A 24882-nucleotide genomic window follows, 5' to 3' on the forward strand; every position below is an offset into this window, starting at 1 on the left:
ATGGGAGAATATATGTGCAAATGATAATATATGTGCTACAGATAAAAGACTGGTATCCAAGATCTACAAAGAACTTCTCAAACTCAATACACGAGAAACAAATAAACAAATCATAAAATGGGCGGAAGATATGAACAGACACTTCTCCAATGATGACATACAAATGGCTAACAGACACATGAAAATGTTCAAAATCGTTAGCCATGAAGGAAATTCAAATCAAAACCACATTGAGATACCACCTTATGCCAGTTAGAATGGCAAAAATTGACAAGGCAAGAAACAATTGCTGGAGAGGATGCAGAGAAAGGGGATCCCTCCTACATTGTTGGTCGGAATGCTAGTTGGTACAGCTACTCTGGAAAATAGTGTGGAGGTCCCTTAAAAAGTTAAAAATTGAGCTACCCTATAACCCAGCCATTGCACTACTGGGTATTTACCCCAAAGATACAGACGTAGTGAAGAGAAGGGCTATATGCACCCCAATGTTCATAGCAGCATTGTCCACAATAGCTAAATTTGGAAGGAACCGAGATGCCCTTCACCAGATGACTGGATTAAGAAGTTGTGGTCCATATATACAATGGAATATTACTCAGCTATCAGAAAGAACGAGTTCTCAACATTTGCTGCAACATGGACGGCACTGGAGGAGATAATGCTAAGAGAAGTATGTCAAGCAGAGAAAGACAATTATCATATGATTTCTCTCATCTATGGAACATAAGAACTAGGAAGATCGGTAGGGGAAGAAAGGGATAAAGAAAGGGGGGATAATCAGAAGGGGGAATGAAGCATGAGAGACTATGGACTCTGAGAAACAAACTGAGGGCTTCAGAGGGGAGGGGGGTGGGGGAATGGGATAGACTGGTAACGGGTAGTAAGGAGGGCATGTATTGCATGGTGCACTGGGTGTTATATGCAACTAATGAATCATCGAACTTTACATCAGAAACCAGGGATGTACTGTATGGTGACTAACATAATATAATAAAAAAACATTAAAATAAAAAAAAAAAGAAACAACACCTAAAATGGAGGTGTCTAGATGGCTTCTCAGAAGAAATGACTCCTGAGCTGTGTACATGTGTGGGTAGGGGTGAGCAGAGTGGCAGAGAGTACTGTAAACATATGGATCAGGATAAATATAGGTGGAAGGAAACAAGCAAAACAAGAACGAACCAAAAGGCCAATGTTTCTGTAGTGCAGAGAAGAAACAGTTGGATCAAGATGAGATGTAGGTCAGGACCAGAGCAGGGAGGCCCTTCTAGGTCATCATGAGGATTTTCTAACTTTATCCTAGGAGCAATGGGAAGCTATTAAAGTGATTGAAGCAAGAGAAGTGATTTAATTTGATTCAGGCTTTGAAGCTTCTCTGGCTACAGTGCGGAGAATGGATTGGAGGTGACAGCTATTGTGAATTCAATCAGGAGTAGACCAACACCGGTAAAATCCAATACCACCACCACCTCTATCTCACAATAGCTAATCTGAAGAACTGGACATGCCTGGAAAAAACTCACAATTAATCTGAGTTGTCTCACCTAAATTTTGGACCACAAATCTTAGTAGGCTTGTTGGCACATCTCAGAAGTGCTACTATGATTCCCTCATCAATTCACTATTTCAAATGATACATGAAACCTTCCTCCTTCTCCTCAAAATTCAGCATACCTTCCTCCATTCTCAGTCTCAGTGATAACTTTTCTATTTTTTCACCAAGAAAACAGAAGAAACCAGAAAAGAAATCCCATTCTTCCTACTCCAGAGCCCCAATCCATCTATGGCCATGTTCTGTAACCATCTTCTCTGTGTCTGCTCCTGTTACGAAGCATGAACTGCCTAGCTATCTTGTCTGTGGTCAACTCCTCCACTTGCACATTGAATCCAGTTCTTCTGGAATGCATTAAGAGGCACATGTGGACATTGCTTCTATGATTATATCCTCTATCCCTCCAGTAATATGAACTTTTTCCTCTCTACTTCATTCTCATTTTTCCCACAAGTATGTAAACATATTATAATTGCTCACATTAAATATATGTGTATGTGCATATATTTTATATTTCTACATATGTATTTGTTGTATGTTCTCTTAACTTACATCTGCCTTGTCCCTATATCCTCCTTCCTTCAGCTACTGACTTAATGCTCTATTTCACTTTATATCAAAACTCTTTAGAATTTGCCCAGTGGTGTTTTGGCAAATATTTAACAGCCAGATCTTTAAAATCATTTTTTAAATCTTTTTTTATGGTGTCTGTCAATTTTCAAGGAATAAAGACACTGTGATGATTGAAGCTATTGAACTTGACCTCACTGAACACAGAGTTGGAAGAGAAGCACTCAATGATCCAATGAGCTCACAGGAGCTGGTCCCAACATACCACTGTGTTTGTCTATGTGGACCACCTCTACTTCTCTTGCAATCTCTTGGACCTACTTCAGATAGGCTTCTGTTCCCAATATTCCATTAAAAACACAATTCCCAATGTCATTAATTCAGTCCTCAATTTATTCCGCTTCTGAGAAGCAGCATTTGTTTCAATTGATCAATGCCTCTTTTTATGAAACAATGTCTTGTTCTGTCCAGGCTTCAAACTCTCCTGGTTCCTCTCTTACTTCTGTGGCCACTCCACTTTTGTTACCTTTACTGGACTCTACGTGTTGAAATCTCAGGACTCTGTTAAATTTCTTCTCTATTATACATATTTCTTCAAGTATCTACTCTTAATAGGTCAGTGCCACCTTGGAGGAACAGCTTTGAGAATTGGGGAGGCAATTTGGTTCTAACAATGATAATCATCAGTTACTAAAGTTTGAAGAGTAGGGGTCGAAAACATTAGATACCCTGCAACATTGTGGAGGATGGGATGTTATGCAACAAGGAATTATCGCACTTTTTGCTTTTTTTTTTTTAAAGGACTTGCTGGACATTCATAAATGAAAAATTCATTTATCAAAAATGCAAAGTTTTTACATGACCTAAATAGTGCTAAAAAAAATAGTCCCAAGATTGCAACCACTCTGTAAACTGAAGTAATATTATAAACTATTGTGTCTAGAACTTAAAAAAAGTTCACTATTTTGGAAAATCACCCCATAAAGAAAATAGTGCTCATAGTATTCCAATTGTATTGGAATCCTGTATTTAGAACTGTCTTATTCATGATCATTCTGTATGTGGGTTAAGTCACCTATTTCATTATGACTTCTAGTATAGTCACACTTAAAAATTTAATTAGGAAATATAAATCATTTACTATAAATTATTTTATTTTAATAGTTCCTTTATACTAAGGTTAGGACATTATATTGGTTTTTAAAAATCATTTGTGTACATCTGCGAATTTCATTTAAGAATGTAAAGTGGGCATATAAAATGCTATAAAATGAATATAAATTGCTATAAAAGGTATATTAATGTAATGACATACAGGGCAAATACATAAATGTAAATACATAATATATACAATGTAAGATGTATATAAAGGTATATTAAAATGTATACAAATCTTACATAGAAGAGAATTACTATTCTAGCTGATCCTATCCAACTTCACATCTTTAGATCCATGAATATAATAATTGTCAGGTTTGAATCTCTACTCTGACCTCCAGGTTCACACATGCAATGGCCTATTCAACCTTACTTTTTGAAAGCCTAAGAGGCATCTCAAATTTAAACTGTACAAAACTGAATTTGAATGCCCACTCTTGTGCTGCCTGATATGCCACAAAGTTCTTTAACTCAATACACAGCAGAACCATCCATCTACTTACTTACTTACTCTAGAGACCTTAGATTATCTCTGATTCCTAACTATTTTTTTTATTTTTTTGAAGAATTTATTTGAGAGAGAGAGAGTGGGGAGAGGGGAAGAGGGAGAGGAAGAGAGAATCTCAAGCAGACTCCGCCTAAGTGTAGAGTCCAACATGGGGCTCTATCCCACGACCCTGAGATCATGACCTGAGCCGAAATCAAGAGTTGGCCCCTTAACTGACTGAGCCACCCAGGCACCCCATGATTCCTAACTCTTCTTACATCCCACCTCCAATCCATCAACAATACCTTCAGAATCCATCCACTTTTCATGACCTCATTACTGTCACCCTATGTATAATCAGCACTTTCTCTTGTCTAGACAGCAACAAGGGCTTCTCTCTAAACTCATCTCCTAATTCCCACTCTGGCCCACCCCCATCATATTCTCTATACAGCAGCCAGAAAAATGTGAGTCAGACCCTAATCAAAATCCTCCAATGATTTTCTACAACATTTAAAATAAAACTGAAGTCTGTAAGCACCTACCATGTCTGGTCCATGGGTATTCTCAGATTTTATTTCCTACAACATTCCCACTTACTTCCAGCAACACTGCACTTCTAACTGGTCCTTGAACACAAACATTTGCCTGCTTCAAGGTTTCTTCCTCTCATCTCCCCCATTATTACTCCTCCAGATTCAGAGCTCTGTTCAAAGAGGCTTTGCAGACCTCCTGTAATGGTCCAAATCCAACCAAAACCAGGAATGACTCTACATAATTTAGAGTCGAAGGAATTTATACAGGGAACTAATGACTTAGATGAGGGAAGAACTGAAGCTAAAAGACCATGAAGCAATCCAGAGAATAGAAAGAAGCAATCCAGAGAATAGAAAGAAGCTACTACCATCATGGGGGCTGATGGGGCACCAAGCTACCAGAATCCATAAACCAGGGCCATATGGCAGGAGATAAAACCACTACTGAAGCATCATTAAAATGATGATACATTCCCCACCCCAACAAAAAGTTTGACCTGTTTTCTGTCATGCTCTGAATTCCTACTTTTTCCCCCTTCTCCCTAAACTCACTCATTTTAAATAAATAAATAAATAAATAAATAAATAAATAAATAACCTTGGCCTGACAACCACTAGGTAGTATGTATTAAAACAAAGTGAATATCATTCAGATGCAGATTTCTAAACCATATCTTTTTTCTCAATCACATAAAAATGCAAGTCCTCTTATAGCCTATAGTGTCCAATCCCCTGCTCACCTCTCCAGTCTATTTCCTACTATTCTTCCCCTCGCCATCTCTATTCCCCACTGGCCTCCTTGCTGTTCCTTGAATATCCAAACTTATTCCTACCTCAGGGACTTTGCACTTTCTCTTTCCTTAGTCTAATAGTCTAATAGTCTAACTTCTTCCTAATATCCACCTGACATCCCCTCATCTCATCTCTTTGTATGTAACTAAACACCCCATCTAAATATGTGTATATATATATATATACATATATATACATATATATATCTAAATATATATACATACATATATTATATGTATCTAAATATATATATATACAGTAGGTATTTAATAAATATTTAATTATTAGCCAAAATAACAGATAGTTTAAATGTTATCTTCCACAAATGTCTAACCATGATAATTTGCTAGTCAAAGCAACAACAACAACAACAAAAAAGAGTATTTCTAGTCACTCCTTTGTAGATGTAGCAATTGATAATTCATATTTATTATGGGTTTAAACTAAAGCTTACACTATGCAATCATGAAGTAAGTAAAATCCAGATATTTCATATATCCCAGTATAATTTGTCCTGTTCAAAAAAGTCAGTTTGCTCAAGGATCTGCTTTTTGGGCATGTCCTTCAAAACAGGGCTGGTATTCAACAGGAGTACTTTTAATTTTTGGCTCTTTTTACAGCCACCAAAAGCCATTCACAGATACATATGGTATGAGGTGGATGGCATAATTGTTCCAAAACATGTTCTCATTATAAAATAATTACATTATTATAATTTGTGTGCTTATAATCTGACTTGTAAAGAGCTCCCCAAATGGAAAAAAAATACTTTAAATGCATTACACATGTTCTGTTTTAATCTTTTCACAAACAATCAGCTAGATGAAGTATAATATGTGCCTGGCTAATTTGGTGATATAGAAATAAACAGAGAGAGAATTTTCAACTCTTTTTTTTGGTCTAGTCCTCAACTAAAGTTCTATCTAAGGTTACTTGTACTATGAGTATCAATGTATTATGTATTAAAGCAAATTCATGATGTTATATGGCCCTGTTTTCCCACTTTGATCCTCAAAGTGAACCATATCTTCTGATTGTAGCAATATTTTTCAAAACAATAAATTGATACAAATTGATACCACAGATTCAAGGAAAGCTATTATATAATATATACAATAAGCCCTCTGCTGCATATTTATCCAGTTGTCAGTCCATTAATTATTGAATGTAAAAGTGACAAAATTTTAGATTAATTTCAATGCAGGTATTATGCACATAATGCTTTTGTAGTAAAACTTAACCTCTCTAGAGTAAGCTGGTATTTAGACCACTAAAAAAACCAACGGTATAATATCACCTCAAACATTATTCAATAGTAATGACATCTAATGTAGAAAGAAACAAAACATTTTGGATAGTTAGAATGATAATCAAACCGGTAGGCAATCTGTGACCATGTACTTGAAATTGGGAAGTATGACTGATTCTAGAAAAGCAACAAAATATTAATTAAGTGATAAACCCACTTGAGCAATTTACTCTACCCATTCTACCACCATCATTTCAAGGAAAAACCTAAATTGTGTTTGAGGTTTGAAGGGTCTTCCAAACTTAATGAGTCTTTCACATACTTAAAAGGTACAATGAGAGTCCTGGTTAAAATAAAAAGCTAGACAATAAATTTGCAACTTTGAGGCCTCCTTGTCCTAGGCTATGCAGCTGCTTAAATTGCTTCTTGGTCACTTTGCTGTTGGTATCATTGATTAGTCTTGGAAAGATCATTCATGGGGCAGTCTAAAACCTGTTCTTTCAACCTGCCCAAGGCAGAACATATATCAGGGAAGAAAAAAGTAACTGTAAAATATCTGTCAGTTTAGAAAAGCAAACCTCTGACATTCAACTTTAAAGCACTCTTTTGATATTTCCCACGCCTATTTCTCTTAATACTAAGTTTTAATCAATTCTTTTAGGACAAAAACCATGATCTTAGGAGTAATTTCCCAGTTTTCCTTCCATAATTATAATTCCATTGTTTTAAGACAACTAAACCCTTTTTTGAACTAAAGTGCCAGATATTATTTAGTGCAGAATTATGTAAGGGTTTTACGCATGAACACTTGACATTTTTTTCCAAGTCAACAAATATTTGAAGTCAACAACCAAGAAGGTTTATTAATTGAAAAGCATCTGACTGGAACTGAACTCTGAATAAAATGATATTGTTTCTCCCTCAATGGCACAGTACATAAAAAAGGAGGATAAAATTAAAACTATTAAGTGTTCCTAATAGAAAAAATTGAAATAAATGATGAGATAATCATTTATTTTAATGGGTTACTGACAATAGAAAATAACTTTATGAAGAAACTCAATAACAGTAGCTAGTAATAATCCATCATAAAGTTTCTCCTTACCATGATGAATTAAATTATATCTTCATTGTGCTTGTTTCCCTTCAGATATAGAATTTCATTGATTACCGTTCATTACTGAAGTTAATTCTTACTTCATTGGTATTCTTAGCTAAGAAGAACTCTACTTGTTCTTTATTTGTCAAATAGTGCAAAACAACTGTGATTATAACAACTAGTTCTGGGCTTATGATGAGAATTACTATTTTCATACTACACCAGTGTTTCTCTAACAAGGGGCTTCCATGATCTCTTTTGAATGCAATCAAATAAACTACCATCTATTGAAGCCTGATTTTTTATAATTCCAAATAGGTCATTACTGCTCAAAGATCTTTTGATCAGTTTCATCATTTTCCCATTAAATACTATGTTGCATATTTTTCCATTTTCATCAAGTCTCCAATTTCAGGCTGGCTGCCCTTTCTACAGATAAATAATTTACACACTATTATTTTTAACTGTATGACATAAGCTCTTCAAATGTCCTTCTTCATAAAATACCCCTTGCTTATTACACAATATCTTGTCCTTTCCTGATTTTTACAAAAATTAGTCCCCCCCTTTCCAGTGCTAATTTCTCACCTGTGCTTGCAAATCCATTCGTTCTAGTTCTCTTTCCATTCCCACCCCTCCACTGCCTCTTCTCCTCTGCCTCCCAGTACCAGTAAGTCTTTCCTTGATTCTAATCTATCCAACTAGCAAATTATTAATACTATTTTTGTTATGATGTTCCAAATCTTTCAAAAGTTCTCCAGCATCTTCAAGTTATTTTATTATCTTGTCAAGGCATTCAAGATCTTCACCGAGCTGACTCTAAATGTCTTTTCCCTAATACTCTCCAGAATAACATCTTTGCTTCTGCTAGGCTGATTTATTTACCTTTCTCAGAAATAGTTTACACATTACCTTCCCTGATCTTTGACAATGCTGTGAATTTTACTAAAATGACTTACTTCCTTCTTCATTTGCCTGATTTTCAAGGTTCAGCTTAAATTCCAACTTCTCTGTAAATCTCCTCTTATAACCCTAGACTACACTAAATCTATCTTTTTTCTGATCCCTGTTCCTAGTTTAGCACTCAATTAGAAAATATTTTTATTTACACTTGCATTCATGTCTATATCTGCATCCTTTCTTTTGAGCAACCAAACTAAGCAACTAGCCAACAAGCTAACATTTACTGAGCACTCACTTGTCAGTCACTGTGTTGGACCAAGGGAATAGAAGAATGAATGTTTCTTTTATTTATTCAGAACTCTTAATAAAATGCATCTCTCAGAAAATACAAAAGTTTTATTGAATAAATGAGTAACACATCACTAATAGATTTGCCATTAAAAATGACCACTATTCCAAAGAGGCTGTGGAGTTGATATATACACATAGGTAATATCACAAAAAGGTCATGCAAGAACTGGAAGATTTAAATCACAATATAAATCCCAATCCCAGATATTGATTATTTTGAGAGTAAAACCAGCCACTTATTTTAAAATCATATTTTCTAAAAAACACAGTTCATTCTTCCCACTATTGCCTGTGCATTTGACAAGTAGGCAGAAATCAATGATTTGCAAGCAGAGCAAACAATACATTATTAACAATTATTGATATCCAAGGTATTTGAATTCCAAAAATGCATCCTAAAAGAAGAAAATATGACTATCAAAACTGTATATGCAAAGAAAGAAAACAAAACAACAGCTTGAGAACATATACACATTTTTATATATGCTAGTAGTCCTACTACTTAAACACATGCAAACTATTGTATGACCCATTATTTTCAAAGCATGTACCTTCAAACTCTATGTTCCACATACCTGTCCAGTCTCCTACTATTTTAAGGTGGACCCCAAAAGTTGCTTTGGTTTCAGTAGGACACTAAAAAAACAAAACCAAAAACCACTGGAATCAATTCTGAGTAATAGTTATGTATTACCAAACTATGATTTAATTACAATTTTCATTCTCATAGCAAGTCCCCCAAATCAATAGAAATAGAAAGGAATGAACTAAAAATCAATATAGATTCTCATTAGTGGAAGAAATAAGCAATGTTGACCAGTCAATAAAACAATACACATTTCTCTAAAAACCCATAGGTATCTATATAAAAAAATACACACAGTCTAAAATTGCTACTATATCACATTTAACAATAGATATTGCCAAAATGCCTTTTGAATTAAAATATTTCAAAGGACACAGCTTTTAACCACAAAGGAAGAAATGGAGACTAATGATTTTAATGTTTTTTTCTCTCCAGATATTATTATACACTTCACATCTTAACAAATTCCAGGAATAAAGAAAAAAACAATTCCCAATGTGACCTGAATTTTCCATGTCCGACAAGCAAACTCCCACTGAAAGAGTTCTATTTCATTCCTTCCCTTAATTCGCAGAAGAAATAATCTGGAGTGAACTGGCAAGGGTACCTGGGAAGGGGAATGAGTGTGGCTATGGAAGTAAGAAAAGTATCCGTGGCCCCACGAATACGAAATGTAGAAAACATCCACATCACTAAAATGAGAGAATAATTTTTGGCTCACAATAAGGAAATGCAGAATCTCCTTTTATTTTTCAGAACCCCAATCCTTCATCCATAATCCCCAGATTCAAACGTTGTGAAAAGTAAGTTTTTTCATAACTCATTTGGTGGCATATCTGAATTGAATTTATGGGAGAGTAATGATGGGAGGCTAATACCTCTGTATAAAAATTCATACAGAAGTGTTTTCCTACAGAAGTATCCATTTGTTGGGGTGCCTGGGTGTCTCAGTCGGTTAAGTGTCTGCCTTCGGCTCACGTCATGATCTCATGGTCCTGGGATCCAGCCCAGCGTTGGACTCCTTGCTCAGTGGGGAGTCTGTTTCTCCCTCTCCTCCCCGCTCATGCTGTCTCTCTCTCCCTATCTCTCTCTCAAATAAGTAAATAAAATCTTTAAAAAAAAAAGAAACATCCATTTGTTTAAGAATGTTACCTCATATCCTGCTAGAGATCTTATGTAATATATGAAATATACATACCTTTTAAAATCCACAAAATTCTGAATTCTGAAAACACATCTAACCTAAGGGTTATGGGTAAGAACTTTATACACACTATTATTTCTAACTGTATGATGAAAGTTCTTTCAACTGTCCTACTTCCTAAAACATCCCTTTGTTATCATACAATATCTTGTCCTTTCCTGATTTTTATAGAAATTAGTCCCCCCTTTCCAATGCTAACTTCTCAAACCTGTAACTACCAAGCTTTCACTGAGTACCATGTGCCAAAGGCAGTGCCAAGTGCTTTATCTCCAAAATCTTACAATAACCCCTGTCTTTCATAGTTAGGGAAACTGAATAATTGAGACTTAAAAATATGAACTTGCCCAAGATCATACAACTTGTAAGAAGATGAGACAGAGTTTGGATCCAAGTCTATCTGACTACATAGTTCTTAACTATGGCAAGTCACTGTCTCCACTAAGGCAAACATGGAAAATGGGTAAGGGTCACGTGAGAAATCAAATGGAGTAGGAGGAAGAAAAGTTATTTATTGAAGATTACTAGAATCGACATCCAACAATAAGAATTAAGGGGAAAGATGAGCTGAAGTCATATGTGGTCCTAGGGACCATGTAATAGAGAATGGGTTGTATAAAGCAAGTCTAAGATCCTCAAGCTTACTGTGTCAACCAGTTAATGTAGGTCACATTGGGATGCTATAAGAGGAAATAGGGGAGATGAACACACCATGGAGAAATGTAAAGAACTCACAGAAAAACAAGAAAGGCAGCTTGGAAACCAGTGAGAACACTAAAATAAAAATGTAGGTATTGCTCACTTGTTCTCTGCAAATCATAAACATACTAAAAAGTACATGATCTAATATATGTTCAGGGTTGGGAATTGATGTGACATGGCATTTCCAAACTACTCTTCTGCAATCAGTGTTTCTAATAGAATCATTACTGTATGATAAAAATATTAAAATAAATTAAAAATACTATAAAAATGATGTTATTTAAATACTATTTGTACTATTAAAATGTTATTCCATTTATAATTCTGACTCTAATATTTATCTCATTTGCATTCTGGCTTTTAATAACTCCGAGATCATTAAATTTTGTTAACCAGTATATCTTAATAATTATACCTTTAGTAAGATGGTGTGATCTGTAAAAACCACCTATCATTTTTACTTCATACTATTTAATGCTGGCCAGAGCCTCTATGCAGTAAAATTTGTAGCTTGCAGAAAGCAAGAACCGCAACAGAGTTCTAAGCTACCAGTCTGCTTGTCCATGTCTCGCTTGATGTTTCCCCCATTGTGAACTACCTCTTAGATTATAAAAAAGATCTAAGCCAAGAAGGTATCAGAATAGAGAGCAAAAAAGTTAGTCTTGGGATGCCTGAGTGTGCCTCTGGCTTGTTATAATCTCATATTCTAAAGGAAAACATATATCTTCTCAAATATACATATCTCTAGTCCATTCTTTCAGTGCAAACATTGTAAAAGATACTTGCATATAATAACATCCCCTCTGGTCCTTTCGGAGCCTACAAACCTCCCTCTTGTGATGCTGGACAGATGTATCAGTACAGTTTTTAAGGCTGTTCTGATTTCGAATAGATAAAACATAGTACTGTTTCTTTCAAACTCTAGGAATAATACCCTTATAAGTTACTGATATTTTCTCAAATTAGCTAGGAAAAAGAACACAGAATTTAACATAGTCTTTGCCCAATCATATTGCCTCAGATTAACACACAGAATGGTTTCAGCACGTGTGGTTTAAAACAACGAATGGAGATCTTAGAATCAAATTCTAGTAGCTTTGCACAAAAAATGTTCAGATTCACTAATGTTGCTTAAAACATAGTGTAGTGATTCTTTAATGCTTCCTCACTATCTCTTATTTTTTTTAATTTTTTCAAAGTTTTTATTCAAATTCCAGTTAGTTCACATGCAGTGTGATATTAGTTTCAGGTGTACAATACAGTGATTCAACAATTCTATACATTACCCAGTGCTCGTCATGATAAGTGTACTCCTTTTTTTTTTTTAAGATTTTATTTATTTATTTGACAGAGAGAAAGAGGCAGTGAGAGAGGGAACACAAGCAGGGGCAGTGGGAGTGGGAGAAGCAGGCTTCCCACTGAGCAGGGAAGCTGGGATCATGACCTCAGCCGAAGGCAGATGGTTCACCGACTGAGCCACCCAGGTGCCCCTGATAAGTGTACTCTTAATCCCCTTCACCTATTTCACCCATTCCCCCACCCACCTCCCCTCTGGTATCCATCAGTTTGTCTCAATAGTTAATAGTCTGTTTCTTGGTTTGTTTCTCTCTCTTTTTTCCCTTGTTTGTTTTGTAAAATCATATGATACTTGTCTTTCTCTGGCTGACTTATTTTGCTTAGCATAATATTCTCTAGCTCCATCTCTGTCATTGCAAATGGCAAGATGTCACTCTTCTTTATGGCTGAATAATATTCCTCTGTGTGTGTGTACACACCAAACTGGACAGCAAGATGCAAAAGAATGAAACCAGACCAAGACCACTTTCTTACACATACACAAAAATAAATTCAAAACGGATGAAAGACCTAAATGTGAGACAGGAAACCATCAAAATCCTAGAGGAAAACACAGACCTTTTTGACATTGGCCATAAGCAACTTCTTTCTAGCTATGTCTTCTCACTATCTTTTTAATAGTGCTTAAAAACACTTTTCAAAGAGAAGAAATAGTAAAGTACAGATATCTATGGCTATCTATCTCTTCGAGAATATTAATAAGGAATTATGCTTATGACAAGTTTTCAGTTTAAAAAGTTTTAGGATAATATGTGTACTTAAGCTTATATTATTAAAATAAAAACAGATATGAACATTTTTTCTATACAGAGAAATAAATTGAAGAGAATACATAATATAGCATTAGGAATATTAACTTCTAGGAAGCAAAACTGAAGACAGAAAATGAGAACTCATTTCACATACATCTCCATTTTAAATTAATTATTAGTCTTTGTAATATTTATAATTTTAAATATTTTTAAAACCTAATTTAAAATGTAAACAATAAGACATTGTGAGTTTCAACTTAGTCTTACTTAAGTTTCCTAGATGAAGAGAAAGAGTACGGCTCATGTTGACCATAACATGTGTACCAAAATACATATTACCCAGTTCAAGGATAAAAAAATAAAGTGACCAAATTTGTAAGAAAGAACAGATCTGGAAGAATTTCTATTTTGATATCCTTGAGTAAAAATGTTTTCCTTCAAATTATTTGTTCAATATGGCATTGGGTTTTTAAAGTGCTCAAATGACTAATGATTTTATAACAGTCCCACAAAAATATAAACAGATATTACATAATCATCTTACATTTGAGAATTAAATGTAAAAATGATGTCACTGTGCAATGATTTATTCAACATGGAAAAGAAATTTAAAAGCCACAATGTGTTTGTTTTTAAATCAAGAGCCTTGCAATAATAAATAAAAATGATTCTAAAGTAGATGTTACTATATTAAACACTATATTTTCAATATAACAAATTTGTTAAGCCAGAGAAAATGATCACAGAACATGAGTCTTTAATCATTATTGTCAGGTCTTCTTTTCAACCCCTTCTTCCAAAGCTCTAGTTTCGATGCCTGCTAGACGTTTCCACATGAAATTCACTCTCAATGTATTATATTTAAAAATCTTATTATCTCACTTCTCAAATTGTCTCTCTTTCTGATTCTCTTATGTCTGGACATAGAACCTATGCCTTTATCAGAACAGAAGCTCAAATCTCAGAGGAATATCATGTATATCTCTTCCTGCCAACATTCAATCGATTTTCAAGTCCTCTAAAATAATCTTACCAAGGAAATGTCTGACTACAGCAATCTCCTATTGATTAACCTTTTGTGTCCTCCTAAGGAAAAACACCCATATTCTTTCCTACAGTCTATAGCCAACCACACCTGTTCCAATTCTTTCCAACTTTATATTCCATATTCCTCCTTGACCACTCTAATCCATCTAAGCCAACATGGATCAGCTAATACATTTCCCTGGCCTCTCACTTTCCCACTTATTAGTCTACTCATTTAGAATGACTCCATTCCCATTTCTCATACTGTACCCTAGCAATTCTTTAAGAGTCATCTCAAATGCTACCACTTTCATGAAGAAATCCTGATTTTCCCTGCCATGAATATTCCTCACTTCCCTGACACCCTAAATTGTTTGACTTTTATGCCCTTTATTACGGTCAACCTCTTTAATTCTATGTAATTTCTCTCTGTATTAAAATACATTTACAATGTCTTGAGATCAAGAAATATTTCTAGGGGCGCCTGGGTGGCACAGCGGTTGGGCGCCTGCCTTCGGCTCAGGGCGTGATCCCGGCGTTATGGGATCGAGCCCCACATCAGGCTCTTCCGCTATGAGCCTGCTTCTTCCTCTCCCGCTCCCCCTGCTTGTGTTCCCTCTCTCGCTGGCTGTCTCTATCTCTGTCACATAAATAAATAAAATCTTTAAAAAAAATAAATAAATAAATAAATAAATAAATAAATAAATAAATAAATATTTCTAAGTCAGTACTGTATATTCCATAGCACCTTACCCATAGTGGGTATGCATTCAAATATCAGTTCAGCAAAATATTGGAGAATTAACCTGAGAATGAATAAGGACTTCAACGATGGGCAATTCTTCTATAATTTATTCATACATTCAAACATGAATCCAAAGTGTTCCAGAGACTATACTAGGAGCTCATGCAATTTCACAAATGAGGATTGTTCTAAAAGTAAGAGAGGAGATAATGAGCCAGGAGCACAGAAACCATCACAATTAATGCAACATCATGACTCTAAACATTTTGACAAATACAATATTTTAATGTCTACTTGTTTACTTGAAGAAAAAAATGGTGTTTACTTGTATATTTGCAAGAAAAAATAGACTCCATCTTAAACAGAAAGATCCTGGAAGAGTATGTAAATGAAATGTTTATGAACTGTGAAGGAATGTGTGTATTTATCTCAACTCCCTCATAACAACAAAACACTAAAATGATGATTTAGGGATACAAAAACACAAACTAAAACAGCAAAGATAACATGGGGTATGATATCAACAATGGAGAGGTGTCAAAAAAATTTGCCATGGTAAAATGTGGATGAGACGGTGGTTGGGAAACTGATGGAAAGAAACATATGAAGCTTAAATCCCACTACCCTCATAAAGGCGACCACCTTGAGAAGCAAGCCCATCCTCCCCTCACAACAGACCTCAGAGGCAATAGAAAGAAGCTGGGGTTCAGCTTTTGCTTTAAAAAAAAGAAAAAGAGGAATTGTGTTCACATCTGTATACGGGATAATCTGACCCCCAGAATCATCTGACCCCAAGCACAAGCCAGGCAACTCCTCCTCCACAAACCCAAAGACAAGTAGAGAGGGCCCAGAAGGGGCTCTAGATGTAGGAATAACCTGTACAGTGGAAAGTAGGGCTGAGATTGCTGAGATTAGTGACTTTGTTGATTAGCCCAGCAAATATTTAATGAAAGCACACTAAATGCCATCTCAAATTTACATTCTAAAACTGAGCTCTACAAACACTCATCAGGACCTGTTCTCCCTATGGCCTTCCCTAGCTTAATGAAGCCCCAGTTACACTGACCAAACACTTGGGAGATAACCTTAACTCTTCTATTACACATTCCATACCCAAGCTATCAAGAAATCTTGTTAGAGCCCACTTAAAATATACTCCAAATCTGACCCCTTCTCACCAGCTCCACTATCACTACCCTGGTCCAAGCCATCATCATACCCCAACTGGACACCCACAACAGACTCCTAACTGGTTTCCTTACTTCTGCTCATTTCCCTTCATCTAATCTTAACACAGCAGCAAGAGTAACCCTATTAAAAAGTAATTCAGATCATGCCGTTCCTCTACTCAGAAGCCTCCAGCAGCCCCTCCTCACTCAAAGTAAAATCCAGAGTCTTGGCAATGTTCTATAAATGCCAAATTTCTCTGACATTATCTCCTACCATCCTCCCTTTTTCTGAGTATATTCCAGGCACACTGACCTCCCCTCTTCCATTCACACACATGGATACACACACATTTATACAGATGCAAGTCAATAGGCATTAGGTATAACTCAGGGTGAAAACTGGCCAATTTTGAACAGAGAAATGACATGATCTGATTTCATTTTAAAATAATCACTCTGGCTGCTCGTTAAGATAAAATGGTAGGTGAGCAAGAGCAGACAGAGGGAGACCAGTTAGCAGGCTATCCAGATGGTAGTAGATTGGACCAGGGGGCCACTGTGGAAATGGTGGACATGTTTTGAAGGCAGAGCCAAGAAAATGTGTGGACAGAATATAGACTATATTTAAAAAATGACAAAAATCAAGAATGATATCCAGGTTTTCAACCTGAGCAACCTAAATAATGGAGTTGGCATTAAATGAGGTGGGGAAGACTGTGGATGAAATAGATTTGAGAGGCTGAAGGTTAGGAGTTCGGTTTTAGACATGCTAAGATGTCCTTCAGACATCCAAGTGGAAGTTTCTGGCAGACAACTGGTTACATAAGCTTGAATTTTAGAGTTGGAGGCAGGGCTGGAAATATACATTTGGGAGATGATAGCACCCAGATGCATCAGTAAGACTGCATGAGATCATTGGAGAAATAAGTTTAGCTAGAGAGGAAAGGGGGTTCAATGAATGGACACTGGGGTATTCTGATATTTAGAGGGTATTGGAATGACAAGAAACAGCAAAAAGAGACTGAGTAAAAGTCAGAAAATGAGGAGAAAAACCAGGTGAGTTGGATGTCCTGGAAGCAAAATGAAAAAAGTGTCTCAATAAAGCAAGTGATTGGCTGTCTAAATGCTGCTGAGAGGTCAAGTCCATCGAGAACATGGGAAATGACAACTGGACTCAGCAATCACATGGTCATTGCTGACCTTGGAAATGTTTTTGTAGGATGCTGTGGGCAAAAATTTGGTGGATTTAAGAGAAAATGAGAAAGGTCAAGTCCATCGAGAACATGGGAAATGACAACTGGACTCAGCAATCACATGGTCATTGCTGACCTTGGAAATGTTTTTGTAGGATGCTGTGGGCAAAAATTTGGTGGATTTAAGAGAAAATGAGAGAAACAGAACTGAAGAACTAAGGAATGGGGCAGTAGGTGGAAGGAGATGTGAGTGAAGAAGGGAGATTTTATTCACCATGTTCTCTTTTGTACCAACGTAAAAGGAGGCATCTAAAAATATCAATAGGATAAGTCAAGTTTAATATTAAACAGCTGGTTTTCTCTGAATACATTGACCTATTTAGGTTCATATTTATCACGCAGGCCCTCATTAGGCGCTGAAGGAATATTTTCTTTTCCCCTGGAAAAGAGCCAAGCTAGAGCAGTCAGATGATGTTTAATTTTCAGGGAGTTCAGATGTCCTCTTAAGTTTCATGAACATTAGTGACCTTTTTGGGACAATTTCCACCACTGTGTCTGGTCTTTGGTTAAGACACATCATTGCCTTGCTAACCTATCATCTATCCCTGCTGAGTTTCTAAGCTGCCCAAGCAAAAGATTTGTGAAGCCCTAGAGAAAAACAATTTTTTAAAGAAACTACACAAATGAAAGCAAGACCCAAGATCAAAATAGCTGATGTGGACTTCCTGGTTGTATTTAAGCCCATGAAATGAAATAAATAATCACAACCAAAATTTCAACAATCTTTAAGGAATCCATAACCATTCTTGTCTGGTTTTCATTGAAAACTGGAAAGACTATTCCCTAAGTGACTGGTTAAGAGATTAAAAATACAAAGCAGCAAAATGATGGCAAGGGCAGGCTTGCTATGAGAAAGCACCGACAATAACAAACTAACAGCTAAACTTGTCTCTGACTCATGGAAAAATATGTGAAATCAGGTTATCCCGGCTTAAAAATAATGAATCACACAACTTTGAATACAGATGTCAGGAAAGCACATGTGTATTTCTGAATACAAATAATAATGAAAGGATATAGAGGTATTCATGCAAACTGTAATCAATTATGTCCACAAAAAAGCAGAGTCTACGTTATTTCTATAGTTGAGAATCCATGAAGAATATCAATGAACAGAAGTAATGTCCCTCTCAGGTAATTACTAAGAGATGCTACATTTCATAGGAAGCAGTAAGTTTTCACGCTTTCTTAAGTTTGGGCTTTTTAAAAGCCATCTCTGATTTGCCTATCTAAATTAGATGAAAGCGTACCTTAACAAAGATTTGTTTTGGTAGAAAATCCAAACTTTGGTAATTATAGTACATGGCTGAAAAGCACTGCTAAAGATCCACTACATCGTTGAGGAACAAAATGTAAAACTCTACCCAGATTTGAAGGGCATAAAGGTACAAAGAGGGAGAAGAATCAGAAAATATGAATTCTGAATCTAACTTTGTCATCAATTGTGTTACTTTGGTTACTTTGAACCCTTAAAGATTCTATGCCTTAAATATCTCCTCTCCTCAACAATAAGCAAAAAAAAAAAAAACAAAAAAACAAAAAAAACAAAAAAAACAAAGTTGGTATTCAGACTACAAGTTGTTTTTTAATTGATGTGTAATTGACATACAATATTATATTGGTTTCCGGTATACAACACGGTGATTTGACAGTTATATACATCATAAAATACTCACCACGATAAGTGTAATCACCATGTGCCACCATACCAGGTTATTACAATCTTATTGGCAATATTCCCTAAGCTATACTTTTCATCTCTGTGACTTACTTATTTTATAGCTGGGAGTTTGAGCCTCTTAATCCCCTTGGACTACACATTTTTAAAGTTCAATGAATTTAGATAACCTAGGATTTTTTTATGTGTCTCATATTTACTTTCAAGTTTTAAAAAACAAGAATTTTCTCACAAAAGATATATTTACGTTTTTAAATATATTTATAATTATATAAATGAATATAAATATTTATGTTAAAGACATACATTTAAATGTCATTTGTAGTGGAAACTGGTGCACTGCTCAGATCCTCTTCCTTTCCCCCCCCCTCCCAATTTTCAGCATCAAAACACTAATTCCTCAGTCTCCCAGCTCTTTCAAGTGTTTCCTGCAGAGCTCATTACTGAGGCCCTCCCCAGGAACTGCTAGCCACAGAAGGAAGCTTCCATGCCTCTCCCTGGAGATATCTGATCTCCAATGACTGGTCAGTTGGAGAGTACAAAGTTTTGGCCTCTTGAACTCAACATAGGACAACTCTGAACTGTCACTTTAGGCAGAGTTCCTGTCAGACCTGCAGAGGCCTCTGTTGAGACTTTATCATGGTTCCACTTCTGTGGTGTGTTCTCAGTCCCTCACTCTTTATCAGTGTTGTCCTGAGCACACTCCCCAGAACCTCCATCAGGAAAATCTGTACCTTTCAGTATGTTTCCCAGGAAACCCAACCTAAGACATTAGGTACTACAGGCTAGTCAACCACAGGACACAAATCTTCAGTTCCCTCAAATGACTGTTTCTCAACCAATCTGTGGCCAGAACTTAGTTACTTCATGCCGCAGAATGAGGCAAACAAAACAAAATAAAACAACTCAGCTTAATCCTGTCTTGGTTCTCCCACCATTCTCTGAAATAAGAACCGTAACAGCTGCACACTTACTGAGAACTTATATGCCAAGCACCATGCTTAGCACTTGATTATATCTAATGAAGATTCGGAGTAACTGCATAGAGAAGTTACTATTATTAGCCACATTTAATAAAGAAGTGAACCAAAGTTAAGTATGTCAATAGTCGTAGTACTAAGTGGGAGATCTAGGCCTCCAATCCAGGCTGCAGGATTCCAAAATCCATGGTTTCACACTACACAATGGCCTCTGATCGCCATGAGTCCTGTCAGCAAACACATGCCTGGTGGTTCCGCTGGAGAGAATCCAGGTGCATTAGCAGAAAACAATCATGACTTCCTGGGAAAACCCAACAGATTAGCACATCTTCCTTGTGTGGGAAAGTCAATGTCAAGTATAAGAAACACTAAAGCACTTTAAGCAATTAACACTCCAACCTCTGGATTCCTAATTAAATCAGTACTCAAAACTTAGTTGTACTTTGACTAAAATTGTGAGACCTACTACAGTACTTCTGTACCTTATCTTTTATACTTATTTTTTTGTATTTTCAGTTTTAAAAAGTTTATCTCCATTTTTAAAAATGAAAGTCAGACTACTGAATTTATAATTGTATATTTTATAGATTTGACTTTCTTGTACATTGGCACAGTATATGAAAATAAGCATTAGATTTTTTTTTCTAGTGGGGGAATTTGACCTTTAATGCTCCAGAATAGAGAAGAGCTTAATAGTATGGACAATCCAAAACTTTCAATTGCATATTTCTCTAACATTTTTATAGTTTCAGTAAACGTCTCTCTTAAATGGCAATTCTTTATTATTGTTTGAGTCCAGCAACAAAGATATCCAAAAGTAAGGGGAGTTTCAAAAATACTAATGCCCTTGGGGCACCTGGGTGGCTCAGTCATTTAAGTGTCTGACTCTTGATTTTGGGTCTGGTCATGATCTCAGGGTCATGGGATTGAGCCCCGCATTGGACTCCCAGCTCTGCCTGGAGACTGCTTGAGATTCTCTCTCTCCCTCTGCCTCTCCCCCACTTGTGTGTGCTCTCTCTCTCTCTCAATAAATAAAATCTTTAAAATACATATATTCATATTTATATATATTCATACACACGCACACACACACACACACACACACACACACACACACACATGAATGCCCTGAATGTTGATGGATGGTGAGTCAGGTGAGAGCACCGAACAGCTAGCTAGCAATGTACCTTTCTGCCAGGCAGGTCCGTGTGCCACTAACCAGCTGTGTGACTTTGGACATGTTTTTTAATCTGAGGCACACTATTTTCTGCATTATACAACATAAACAATACATGACTCATAGGAATACAATAAAAATTAAAACTACAATATTTCCAAGGTTTATGAAAGAACTTTTAGGCACTTAATTAGTAGGGGCTATTATCCTTAACAAAGATAAAGTGTTTACACACTTCTTAGCGGGAATCAGCAAATGGGAAATTACTTTGTGTGGCTTTACTTCACAGGAACCCTTAAGGGAAACACCCAGTGAAAATGTTTGAGAAGCATGCATTTTACATGTAAGTGCCAAGTTGAAGTAATTAGATAAAAAGAAAGAAATGGCAGGAAAAGACAATACATTAACATAATAGCATGATGTAAAATTTAGCTTAGAAATGTTTGCTTTACTTAAATTCATTCCTAGGCAGCAGCAAGATTTGCCTCTTTTCACTCTTATGAAAATAGAAATTCCTTTGGGGGATAGTAGGAGTGAGCCAGCCAGTAACCCCCCAAAATCTGGGAAGGCTACAAACCATTTCCTAAGCCAACACAAGTACATGATACACAGATGGCCTTTGCCTTAACATTTTTTGGGGAAGCCAACTATTGTTACAATTTAAACTATGAGATACAGCTACCAAAAAAAAATGACATTTAAAATAAGAACAAATGTGAATACACAACCTAAACTTAAAAAATGAAGACCTACTTCCTAAGAAATATTGATAGCATTTGTAAGATAAGCACAGAAATTAGGAACAAGGGATTTTCCACTGTTAGCCCAGGGAATAGGAGCTGGGAGGTGAAAAAGGACCTGTTGTTTTTGACCAGATGTTACCTATGGATTGTTTCCCTTTGCCTTTGGTGTTTCTCCCCCAACCACTTTTGCCATAAGTACATCCCTGCTCCTTCTCTTCTGAGCTAAAGAAAAACAGCCACCATGGCCTTACAGATTAGACTCAGAACAGAACTGGCAATCTAGTCTTTAACTGAAAAACCACTTCAGCCATAAACATTTCTCCTTTTTCTTTAATCCCTATAACTTCCTCTTCTCTAGCTTCACCTTCCAAGAATATGCTAAAACGAAAAAACAACAACAAAAAGAGGAAAAGAGAATTTATCTATAAAGTATTTCTCAAGCTAGATCACAAATGCTAGTTATGTATTAGGTGTTTTTCACTCTTTGATTGGGTTGCCCTGTGTCCTAGACGCTGTGCTGTGAACGCATCTTTGAAACGGCTCTTGGACCTTCTGGTTAGGAGTAAGGAGGCATTAACCAAATAATCAAATGGCACTTGTGTTGAAGACAGTACACAGGCATTTATAAGATGAAAAGGTCAAGAAACAACCTAATAGGAAGGGTCTATGAAGGCTTCTCAAGAAGTGACTTCGAATGAGGTGGGAAAGATGAGAGGAGTTGCTGACGTATAGAGAATGTCAGGCGTTTGGAGTGTGAATAAGTAGACAAAGCAGACAGAGGTTGGTTAGCAGGGTGAACAGACTAGTTTATGCCAAGACCCAAAACAAGGAAAATGAAAAGTGTTAAGTAAACATGTGAATAAAATTTAATGAATTTGTTTATTGAAGAACTTCTCAGAACTATCAATATGTTAAGAGGCACTATGAATTTCTAAGTGATGTATATCAAACCGTGAATGCACTATCCTAAGGGCACTGTCAGCTGTGTCATGGTTCTCAATTGCTGGCAATTCTGCCCTTCAAGGGTTATTTGACAATTTTTGGAGACATTTCTCATTGCCACAAGTTGGGGGTACCGTCGGCAGCTAGTGAGTAGAGGCTACCAATGTTGATAAACATCTTATAATGCACAGGAGAACATGCCACATCAAAGAATTATCTGACCCAAATGTCAATAATGTTGAGGTTGAAAAGTCCTGATCTAGCACAAAGCTCCTTCCAAACATTCCAGGGAGATGGCTTTCTAAGTTTCTGGACTGGCCTCATTGTCAGAAATGTCTTTATCATTTTGAATCAAAGTATATTTCTCTAAAACTTTTTACTATTAGTTTTATTTCTACACCTTGGGATCCCAAAGGAAAAATATCTAATCCATGACAGATTTTCAAAAGTTGAGACTACTGTGATATCCCCCCAATTTTTCATTTTCAGGTTGAAAAATCACATGTTGGTGTCCTATCCCTGCTTCTCAAAAAAACAAAACAAAAACAAAAACAAAACAAAACAAACAAAAAACCCCAAAAAACAAAACGTAATTGCAGAAGTGAAGACAAAAATCCAAATTAAAATGAAACATTCTGAGATTATTAAAAATAACAATAGTGTAGTTACCAAGTACTGACCACCACGAGAGATACCCTCCCAGGCATAGGCCTCACAGTGACAGAGCTGGAGCTGAACTGTCAAGTTCATGTTCTTTGTGTGAATATTCACTATCATTTTACATCACATATAATTGTTCTCCTTTTCCCAACTCTGGCTCCAGTAATTTCCAGCTCCTCTTCCGTCTGTCCCCTTCCCCACTTAACTGTGCCTGCAGCCAGACACAGGGCTATCACAGCGCTTGTCCCAACCACCTGCTTCGGAAGCAGGTCAGGCCACCTGGAGCCCTTATGTCCTACACGCCACACTTTTCTGAATTTGTCCTGTTGCCCTGTGAAAGAATCCGAGGACAACCAAAAGAAAGATCTAGAAGAGTCTTGGCACGTACCGTAAGAGAAAAATTCTTGGATTTTCTGTTTTGAGGAGCATAAACAGTTTCAGTTATAAAATGTATACTAAAAAGTAAACTATCTTCTCTGTTTTTACTGAAGCTGGGTGATGAGAACATGACGATCCATTATACCATTCTCTCTACTTTTGTGTATGCTGGGAAATATTTTTGTAAAAACAAAAACAAAAAAAAAACTCCTCTCTTCTCTGTATTTAATATTCAGCCACGGCTTTCCTTTCTTATTCTGTATTCTCTATTTAATGCTGTCGTGAAGAACCTATTTTTAAAATAAAGTCTCAAGTCGCATACCTTAAATATAAACAAATTTTTCATTTTTCAATTACACCTCACTAAAGCTGGAAAAAAACAGAGTCACACACAAAGAAAGATTAACCCCAGAGTAGACCAAACTCTTTAAACCGCTTAAAGATTAACATATGTGTGCACTTTCTCCCTGTTCCATTCTTCCCCTTCTTTTTAACATTACCAACTTCATGTTTATGGCATGCATGCAATCAGAGAAATGGAAATGCATCTTACAACTACCAGAAATAAACACAGTGCTTCTGGCTGTAGTGGATGCAATTGTAGCTGAAGCTTCATACGGGAAGGTTTGTTTGTCACATTTACTCACCAAGGATCCTAAGGTCTCATGGAATTAAGGCAATATTAAACCACATTGTAGGGCATGCATATCCCTGAGCAGTGAAGGACATGACGTGGCTCCTTGGCTCCTGGTGATGGCTGTGTCCTGGACTCTGAGGTCCCGGCTCTGAATCCCATGAGGGCAACTAAGTTTTCACTAGTCCTCATAAGAACACATT

At 36.3% G+C, this 24882-nt stretch overlaps 1 protein-coding gene across 1 annotated transcript in view; it reads right to left on the bottom strand.

The window, feature by feature from the left end:
* The window catches only part of NOX4 (NADPH oxidase 4), a 183745-nt gene that overhangs the window by 83420 nt on the left and 75443 nt on the right, over positions 1-24882 (bottom strand). Inside the window, exon 12 of the mRNA XM_008704443.2 lies at positions 9273-9333. Coding sequence (XP_008702665.2) covers positions 9273-9333 — 61 coding nt within the window. The remainder of the gene's footprint in view (positions 1-9272; positions 9334-24882) is intronic.

The sequence above is a fragment of the Ursus maritimus genome, unplaced genomic scaffold (genome assembly GCF_017311325.1).
Source record: "Ursus maritimus isolate PB19 unplaced genomic scaffold, ASM1731132v1 scaffold_16, whole genome shotgun sequence".
NCBI classification, from domain to species: Eukaryota; Metazoa; Chordata; class Mammalia; order Carnivora; family Ursidae; genus Ursus; species Ursus maritimus.